This window comes from Apis mellifera, linkage group LG6 (assembly GCF_003254395.2).
Source record: "Apis mellifera strain DH4 linkage group LG6, Amel_HAv3.1, whole genome shotgun sequence".
Classification (NCBI taxonomy): Eukaryota; Metazoa; Arthropoda; class Insecta; order Hymenoptera; family Apidae; genus Apis; species Apis mellifera.
The window spans coordinates 13,109,740-13,120,041 of NC_037643.1; the positions used below are offsets into that span (position 1 = coordinate 13,109,740).

General features: G+C 19.6%; 3 protein-coding genes and 1 long non-coding RNA gene across 7 annotated transcripts; 3 read left to right on the forward strand and 1 right to left on the reverse strand.

The window, feature by feature from the left end:
• Positions 1-261: 261 nt before the first annotated feature.
• Positions 262-1,031, forward strand: LOC107964634. The gene is made up of 3 exons (XR_001703505.2): positions 262-397; positions 682-843; positions 985-1,031. It is a non-coding gene; the product is annotated as an uncharacterized LOC107964634 (long non-coding RNA).
• A 137-nt stretch (positions 1,032-1,168) lies between these two features.
• Positions 1,169-2,091, forward strand: LOC102655238 (protein Simiate). The gene has a single exon (XM_006562482.3). The coding sequence runs from the start codon at positions 1,169-1,171 to the stop codon at positions 2,051-2,053; it is 885 nt and encodes a 294-aa protein (XP_006562545.3). The 3' UTR covers positions 2,054-2,091.
• An 815-nt stretch (positions 2,092-2,906) lies between these two features.
• Positions 2,907-5,334, reverse strand: LOC724350 (4-hydroxybenzoate polyprenyltransferase, mitochondrial). Of its 2 annotated transcripts, XM_026441272.1 has the most exons (7): positions 5,226-5,334; positions 4,716-5,119; positions 4,341-4,507; positions 4,130-4,277; positions 3,785-3,978; positions 3,368-3,556; positions 2,964-3,143 (listed from the first exon to the last, which is right to left on the reverse strand). In XM_026441272.1, the coding sequence occupies exons 2-7, from the start codon at positions 5,062-5,064 to the stop codon at positions 2,964-2,966; spliced, it is 1,227 nt and encodes a 408-aa protein (XP_026297057.1). In that variant the 5' UTR covers positions 5,065-5,119; positions 5,226-5,334. The 2 variants fall into 2 exon arrangements, with proteins under 2 accessions (XP_026297058.1, XP_026297057.1); XM_026441273.1 differs by lacking the exon at positions 5,226-5,334 and having other exon boundaries at positions 2,907-3,143; positions 4,716-5,208.
• A 3-nt stretch (positions 5,335-5,337) lies between these two features.
• LOC100578311 (UMP-CMP kinase) lies at positions 5,338-6,834 on the forward strand. 3 transcript variants are annotated; one of them, XM_006562435.3, is made up of 3 exons: positions 5,338-5,498; positions 5,968-6,318; positions 6,444-6,834. In XM_006562435.3, exons 2-3 carry the CDS (start codon positions 5,998-6,000, stop codon positions 6,720-6,722), a joined length of 600 nt encoding a protein of 199 aa, XP_006562498.1. In that variant the 5' UTR covers positions 5,338-5,498; positions 5,968-5,997; the 3' UTR covers positions 6,723-6,834. The 3 variants fall into 3 exon arrangements, with proteins under 3 accessions (XP_006562498.1, XP_006562499.1, XP_006562497.2); XM_006562436.3 differs by lacking the exon at positions 5,338-5,498 and adding an exon at positions 5,889-5,905; XM_006562434.3 differs by lacking the exon at positions 5,338-5,498 and having other exon boundaries at positions 5,912-6,318.
• Positions 6,835-10,302: the final 3,468 nt, after the last annotated feature.

Here is a 10,302-nt window from a genome sequence, read left to right on the forward strand (position 1 = left end):
TATTTCTAAGAAATTATATGTGATAGTTGTTATTTAAAAAATTACATATAAATTTAATTATTGCTAAAAAATAATCATTTTTATAATCTATTTTAGATATTTTAAATATTTAATTAACTGCTTTAGATATAAGCTCAAGAATTATATTGAATCAACTTCGTTAGATTGATTTTTTCATGAAAATTGTATTTATAAATTTCTATCTTGAAAGCAGTCAGAAGTTTTTATTTATTGCATTATTTATATTTGTAGATAACGTGCAATAACGTGTAAATAAATTATTATGAGAAAAAAAACTCCATATTCTATATTCTAGAATTATAAATTCTAATTATCTAAATTGGATCACGTGATGTTGTTTACTACTAAATAATAATTTTATAACTATTATTATACTGTAAGTTCATTGAAAATTAAAATTGAAATTTTTAGATAAAACTTATATGAATTGTATTAAGTATATTCATAAGATTATTTTGAAAAATATTATTTATAATATAAATTTTTATAATTATCTATTGATAATATATTGTAAAAGTAATTACTTATTGTATATAATACGTTTAATATTTTAAAATTAAAACTTACAAATTATTTGTTGTATGTAATATGTTTAAAATTTTGAAGTTAAAAGTTATATTATAATATTTATATTATAATAAATTCATTTAATAATTATAGTTCATGATAAACATTTCATGAAAATGAGTTTCAAATAACAGAATGTGAAAAATGGTTATGTTCATTACACGTGTATTAGATAAATGTGAACATAATTTAAAATTTTTTTCTACGATTATGTAATTATTTCAAAAAATAATTTATTTCATAAAATAAATAAACGTAAGTTTTATTAAATAATTAAATTTTGAATGATTTAAATTTTTTATTTTTTATAAATTTATATAATAAAATATTTAATTATAATTATATGTTGATTTTATATTTTATAATTTTATAATTATAATTATATTTTATTTTTAGTGAAAAAATTGGGAAAATACAATAATTGTTCAAGGGAACAATAAAATAAATACAAAATTTTTTTTAGATTAATTTTTAATATAAATGTTTATGAAATATCTTAACTTTAATAAGTAATTAAAGTTTTTATATATATATTTATAATATTAAAAATTTATCTTCAACAAAATTAATTATTTTAATAATGAATATTGATTCAGATAATAGTGAACCAGTTAAAAAAAAAACCAAATCTAATAATATAAAAAATGATTCATTTTGTGTTTCAAAAGACAAAAATTACATAGATAAAAATTCTGAATATTTGGAAAAAGAAGAGTTAACAGATAATGAAGATAATGAAGAAAATACATTATCAAATAAAAATGATGATGATGATACTTTATTTCCATTTCCTCCGGATTATGATGTTACAGATATGTTGGAAGGAATAAAATATCATGGATTATTTCCTACAGTTACAGATCGATATTTTACTGCTTATTATAAATTAAATGTACAAAGTCCTGCAGATGATATTTGTATTTTAATACATAGTAATCGTATTTGTATGCTTACTCTTGCTCCAAGTCATACTATTCTTCAAGGTGATAAATATATAACAAAAGTAAATTTTAAAGTTAGTAATAAACTAGATAGAGTCTTAAATAAAGTTTCTGGTAAAAGTAAACATGGTGCTCAACCTTTACAAATGAATTCCAATATTTGTATAATTACTTGTTCAAATGAAAAGACATACATTATCAAATGTTGCATAATTGGAAAATTGGTAGAGGTAAATGAAGCATTAATAGAAAATCCTAAACTTTTATTAGAACCTCCACATAAAGGAGGCTACATAGCTATAATATTGCCAAATATAAAACTTTTAGACAAAATAAAAGAATCTTTGTTAACTCAGGAACAATATAATTTAAAAATATTAGAACAAAAAGTTACTCTGAATCATTTGGAAATATCACAAGTATGTACAACAAAGACTTTATTGAATAATGATTTAAAAATTGTAAATAAGGAAACTCAAACACATTGTAATAAAGATCAAATTATTTTATCTAATGTAAGTTGATCTAATAATATAAAAACATATTATAATTATTTATTATATTTTTTATCTAAATTTTAAATAGCAATAAATATTATATATAAAGTATCCTATCTTTTCTTTCGTAAAACATTTTAATCTATTCTATGAATAAAAATAAAAAAAGAATGTTATATAAACATAGGCTTATAAATGTTTTATTACAAAATAATAAAAATATTAAATGATTATGGATTAATTTTTATTTGATAGAATAAAAATATATTTATTAATAAATTGATATGTTTGCAAAAATATTATTCAGTGTAGTTATAAATAGATACCTTGTTTTATATTGAAATTAAGCATGCTAAATTGATCTATATAATATTGAATAAAAAATTAATCTATTATTATTTTGTATTTTTATTATAATTTTTTAATAATTAATAATTAATAAAACATTTACAAGCATACGTTTATTATGTAATTTTTTCTTATTTACTCATAAAATATTATAAGTTTTACCAAAAAAATCTTGGACTTTTATATGTATAAAAAAACATTATTTATATTTTTGTTTATTATTATAATCAATATTTTATGTCATTAACTTTAAATTAATTAGTAACTTAGTTACTAATTACAGCATAGTCATCTTTGGTGTATTTTTAAATTTAAAATAGTATTATATAAAAATTGTTTTCATTTAAATATTTTAAGAAATTGTATTATCTATTTAAAACATTATAATAAAATTATAAGTGAAAATTAAAATTGTTTTATGGCACACATATAATTAAAACTAATTCTTTAATTTACTGGAACCAGCCAGTTATTTATCTCATGTTTTATATTTAATATATAGAATTTACCTATATAGAATTACCTATATATATATAATTATAATATATATATTTAATAATTTTTTTATAATAATATAATGAAACTATCGTTATTCTTGTTTAATGAGAATAGATTTTTTTTCTGATTCTTGTACAATATCGCTATCTTTTTTAGAAACTTTAATAAGATTTCCTAAAATAATTCCTGTAAAAAGAATCATTCCTATCCTGTGATTAGAGATGAATTTTTTGGCACAATCTGCAGGATTGTTGATGTTCAAATTATATATCTAAAAAAAATATAATAAATATTATTTTATTAAAATTTTATATCTATAATATATATATATATATATATATATATATATATATATATATATATATATATATATATATATATATATATAATAAATTTTTTTAGTTTTATTTAAAAATAAAATTTTATTTGAAATAAGTAAAATAATAATAAAATTATAATATATGATACTTAAAAATTATGATAATTATGACATACCTGATTAACAAGATGAGTACCAACTAATCCTACTGCTGTGTAATATGGCCAAGTCTGTGCAGCTAATATACCTGATGCAATTAGTCCTGTTATCATGACTGTACTAAATCCAGATAAATAAATTTTGCTTTTGTCTCCAAACTTTAAAGCTGTTGATTTTATACCTATTATAACATCATCCATTTTATCCTGTAATTTAAAAATAAAAAATAAAATAATGAATATTAATTTAAATTATATTTAGATGTACATAATATATATTATTATAAATTTATTCAAATATTACTTAAAATATTAAATTAATTTAAAAAATATAATATATTTATATAAGGAAATTAATGTACAATATATTTTTTCAAAAATTCATGATATCAACAAAAATAATAAATATAATATAATAAAAAAACTTAAATTTACCTGATGTGCATATATAGTATCATATAAAAGTGTCCAACAAATTCCAGCAGTATAAAGTGGCAAGCATACAGACCAATTACACGATCCTTCCACAGCAGACCAACCCAAAAGTGCACCCCAATTAAAAGTCATCCCAAGAATTAATTGAGGCCAATATGTTATTCTTTTCATAACAGGATATATTATTACTAAGACTATAACAAAAAATTTAATGATTTTTAATTGCTCTTTTATATAATAATTTAAAATAAAAGTATTTTCAAAATTAAAACAGTTTTAGAAATTAATTATTAAAATTAAAAAATATTGTTTTGTATAAACTCTTTAAAAATTTTTTTAAAATACCTAGTGAACTTGCTCCCAATATAATACTATAAAGATTTAATTGCAACAATATAAGCAATCCCAAAGTTAATTGGCTTCCAAGGAAAATCAATGATTGTAGAGGTGAAATTTCTCTAGTAACCAATGGTCTATCTTTTGTTCTGGCTACCTAACATTAAAATTGTTTTATAATATGTTATAATATATTAAAATATTCAAAAACCAATATTACCATTCCATCAATATCTTGATCCCACATATCATTTATAATACATCCTGCTCCACGCATAATGAATGCTCCTATTCCAAAAAGACTTAAAAGTTGAAAATCTGGTAGGGCACCTGGTGCTGCTGCCATAGCTATACTCCAACCACAGGGCCAAAATAATAACCAAGACCCTATATACAAAAATTATTTTTAATTATTTGAATTATTAACAAGTTACATTTATTTTATGATAACAAAATAATGAATTATACATTTATTTTCAAATTAAATTATAATTTAAAAATATTATAAAAATAGTTATATAAAATTATTAAATATATAAAAAAATATATAACCATTCATATTATAATAATAATTTATAATTAACTCTTATCTTACCTATTGGTTTATCTAGTCTTATAAGTCTTAAATATGGTTGTATTAAAGATGGAGAATTATCTACTAATTTTTTAGAAAATGTAGTTTTTTGATTTAATTGAATATTTGCAATTTTAATAAATTCTGTTGTTTTATTTCTTTTATTCGATTCGGATTTATTTAACTTTAATTTCTCTTGCGTCTCTATTTTACCATTTTCATAATTGTATTTGTTGTAGATGCAAGATATAGTGTGAATTGTATCATTAGAAGAACACAAATGAATAACAGATTTTTTTTTATTAAATTGCATATAAAATCTTAAACATTTATCATGTTTAAATAATTGTTGATACCACCGCATCATCATTATCAATTTCTTATTATTTATAAATAATAATAATCTTTTACATAACCTCAATTTCCTTTAATTCAAGTTATATTATGATAAATATGCATTATTGGAAATAGCATTTGTACATATAAAATAATAATATTATTATTTACAAGCTCTACATCATCATAACAAACCTTTGACATTTTTTTACATTATGTAAGGAACTCCTTAAACCATGCTAAAAATTAAATTATCATGCTTTAGTGCAGAATTACTTATATATCTATAATCATTATATAACAGTTGCGCATGCGTATTTGCTAATAATATTTCGATACGTAATAATTAATAGAAGAAATATGACAAATAAGTAATAAGAAGCATTTTAATAGTAAGATAAAAAATAATTTGAGCCAAATTTAATCAGATTCTAATTGAACAATTAGATTCAATTGATTTGAATAATAGTAAGTAGTATAATATATGTAATATAAAAATTATATATTATATAAATGAATATATATTAAAATAAGATTATTATAAAAATTATTTATTTTATTCTATAAAATATTTTATAAAGTGTTTATTTTATAAAAATATTGCATATGAAATTTCATATTTCGAGTAATCTACATTAAATATTTAAATTAAATATATAAAAATGTAAAAAATATAAAGAACTATAAAAAATGTATCAATATATTAATTAAGTTTTAAATATATCTATGATTTTAAAATTATTATATGGAATATAATAATAGCTATGTTCAAATAATTATAATATAATAATTATTAAAAATTTAATTCTAATAAAATTATATTTTTGAAAAGTCCGCCTTAATGTTTTGAAATTGTATTCAAAATATGTATATAAGTAAGTACTTCCGAGAACTTAAATATTTAAGTATAACTGGTTATCTGTATTTTATGTTCAAGGTATTTTCAAGTAAACTTCAATTTTTTACAATGTCTGAAATTCAGAAATTCGAAGTTTTATTTATTTTGGGAGGTCCTGGTGCAGGTAAGGGTACACTGTGCAGGAACATTAATGAAAAATATGGTTATGTACATTTATCAGCTGGTGATCTATTAAGAGAGGAGCGTATGAATTCCAATTCGAAATATGGAGAACTCATTGAAAATTACATTAAAGATGGAAAAATTGTACCTGTTGCAATTACTTGTAGTCTTCTGGATCGTGCGATGCAGATGACCGATAGTCCTCATAAAAGATTTCTGATTGATGGTTTTCCACGAAACCAAGATAATATTGATGGTTGGAATGAGGTATAAAATTAATATTAGCATTATATACTGACATTAAAATAATTGGAAATTATATTCTTAAAAAATAAATTGATATAATGTTTATCTTTTATATATATATTTTTAATATATTATTTCATTAATAGGCAATGTCCAATAAATGTGTAATAAAAGGAGTATTGTTCTGTCAATGTAGTAAAGAAGTATGTACTCAGCGATGCTTAAAGCGTGGTGCAGCAGGTAGTGGAAGGTCTGATGATAATGAAGAAGTTTTAGTCAAAAGACATGAAACTTATATCTCTAATACGTTACCTATAATTGAATATTTTGAGAAAGAAGGCTTAGTATATAAAGTAAATAGTATGCAATTACCAGAGAAAGTATTTGAAGAAGCTAAAGAAATTTTATCTAAAATAGGTTGGTGATGGATTAATAAAAAAATTTAATAAATGATCTTAGTGAGATCAAATTATGCTCTATTTGCATTTAATGTTATTTTATTACAGAAAAAATATATATTTTGTAAAAATATTTTATTCAAATTAATATAATATATTATATTTGTATTATATTGCATTTGCAGGGGATATTAAATTATTCCAACTTTAATATATTATCTCAATATTTTTTGTTTTCTTAATGTGATTGATGTAATTGATTTGTAAAGTTTATTATTTATAACCTTTAAGATTACAATAATATTTTGTATAAAAATTTGCAAATATTTTGTTGTGATTTTTAGTATCTATTTAATCAAAATTTTGTGGATAAAATTATTTTTAAATATGTTTATGAAATGTTTGTTTTGTTTAGAGAAAATAATATAGGAAAATTAACAACATGATCAGAGATAAATATATGTACTATGCTTATATGAATATGTATTATATGTAAAATATATTTTTGATGCAATATTAATTTGTTTTTTTATTATATTCTTTTTATAAATTAGATTTTTTAATAGCATATTTATATCTTAAATACAATAATTGAAAAAATCAATTCTATATTACAGTATTTGTATTAAAATTATTTTTAAAAATTTATTTTAAATATTTTAAACACTTTTATTTTCTATATTTTATTAAAATATTAATCAATTGATATTATTTCTTCTAAGTATAATATTTGTTTATTTTTTAATAAATTTTTATTATTAATTCTTTTTGCTCTATTTGATAATTTTTTAGAAAAAAACAATATTTCATATCATTATCATCAAAATCAATATGATCTATTTTTTTATTGTTATATTTTTTGTTTTCGAAACTAAATTGATATGTGATCAATTAATGCAATGATTTTTTCAAATTTAATTTTTCATTTTCTTTATAAAAAAAAATTTGAATATAAAAAAAAATATAAAAAAATTTGAATATATAAATTTTAATGAATAGATAAAAATTTAATTGATTAATAAAAATATTAAAAGAAAAAAAGATAAAAAAGAACAAATTTACATTTTACAATATAATTATTTATATGTTATTTAACAATATCATATGCTAATAACATCATATATCTATACTAGAAATGTAAACAAAATTAATTCATAATGACGTGATTCTTTCCGAGGTCGTGTATAGCTACATATGAATCATTGAACTTTGAAGATATACATATATGAATGTTGTCTAGCATAGTGTACAAAGATTCTTAAGTAATATTTTATACTACTCATTTATAATTTTATCTTTATACGTATGTGTGTGTGTGTGTATATATATATATATATATATATATATATATGATATAGAATATATATATTTTTTATAAGACTATATTAACATTGGAATAAAAAAAAAATCATTTATAAATTATAAGACAAAAGATAAAGTGGAAAAGATAAGGTTTTACATTGAAAGAGTATTGAATTCTTTTCTTATAAACTGGCCCCTGCTCTCGTATTAACGTGCCTTCACCAATGAAAGATCGACCCGTTTTCAACTTTCTCATCGAGATAACCGAAATATGTATCGTTAATAAGGTATTACAACTACCATGAAACTCTGACGTGTGAAAATAATTCTGGGATCGAAAGTTCACTCAAAAATTGTTTCTTTATACAATTTTAAAATATTTTTTTAAATATATTTCTATTTATGTTTTCAATTCTTACTTTCTTTTTTTTTTATGTTATACAGAATGTTTAATTATTTGTATTTATATAGATAATAAGGATGGTATATACTAAAATGATTTCTTTGCTAAAAGTCTTAAAAGCGATAACCGCAATCTGTTTGATAATATTAGCAATATCAAAGATATTAAACATCAAGATATTAAATAAATTTTATAGATTTTATGATAAAAATTAAATATATTTTTGAGAAGAATTTGTTATAATTTAAAAATTAAGAATTAAGAATTAAGAATTAAGAATTATTTTAAGCATTAGAATTCAAAATTTAAAAATTTTAAAATGTAATGAAGATCTTGAATCTTATTTGCGTTATCTTGTACAAACAAATTATTATATAGATAATCATCGTGATTAATACAAAGTTTATTGGATTGCATCTAGATATCATTTCATTCATAGAGATTCGATTGTTATTATATTTATATTGATATAATAACGAATCAAAAGAAAATTGAATTTATAATTTTCTTAAAATACAAAAAAACTTTTATTATTATACAAACTATAAATTTTTTAAGTCTTTTAAATTAATTGAGAGAAATTTCATTATAATTTAAACAGATTACAATTAAAATTTGAATTAATTTTACAAAAAAAGATTAAACCAATTAATGACGGTTCACGAATTGAATGCAATTTCTACCCTAACCTACATTCTTCATTTTTGATAATTTTTATGAAACAAACAGTAGAGTTCATATAGACAACTTTCTTAAATTCCTCGAAGTCACCAACTTTCTATGTAACGAAGGTTAATACCCGTAAGAAGTTTCAAAGTCGTTCTAAATTTTGTCAGATAAAATGGAATAAATCTGAAATGATCCGATTATATAGAATCATACTGTTACTGATATTAAGGAACTAATCGATCATAGATTTCAATTCACTTATGTTTTCTCTGATAAAATTAAATGTTGGAATATTATTTTTAGTAATTTATGTAAAAAAAAAAAAAAAAAAAAAAAGATTTACCTAGATTAATCATTTTAATTTCTTAGATATTGCGTATTAATTTTATTTTATTTTTTCTTCGACTATAATTGCGTTGCCCTCTCGTTTTTCAATTAAAACATCAGCGCATTGACTTTTTCATTTCCTAGCAACAATATTCCTTATGATATCGGTCAATAAACTTATCGTATATTTTTCCTGATAGTTTCCTCTAATTGTATACGACAATTACGTGTTAAATACGTGCCTGTTTCACAGGTTTATATAACATCAATTTTCTTTCGTTTTATTCTTCTTAGTTGATTTCGATTGCCAACTTTTCTGCTATTAATGTATTGAAATTTGTATAGTTTCTCGAATGATATTTTTTTATATTAATTAAATAATTTTTTGCTAGTATAATTTTTTAATTTCAAGTTTAATCTACCACACAAATGAATAAAATTACATTAAATATAATTTTTTTTCCTTTTTAAAAATTCTAAATTTTGAAATATTTTTGAAAATTAAAATCATGTGATTACTTATTGATTTTATTTTATCAATTCTAGGGAATTTCTTAAAATCTTAATATCTTTTAAATTTCAAATATACTTTTTTTTGAAAATATTTTTTTCAATTATATAATAAAAGTATTAAAATCTACACATTTCATATAATTAATTCCTATATTTATTTAAATCTTGTTCTATTTATATGTTATATTTTATATGAAAGTTATATTTTAAAAAAAACAAATTTATTATTTGATAAGCTGTTAAATAATAAAATTCTACTGATTATAGGTATTCGAAATGATTCGAGGAATGTATAGGTTAATCAATTGAAGTGGTAATAAATTTATCCAAGTTAAAATTAAATTCCACGCGTTTATGTATGTAAAATATATATTAAACGGAATTGTTTTTTAT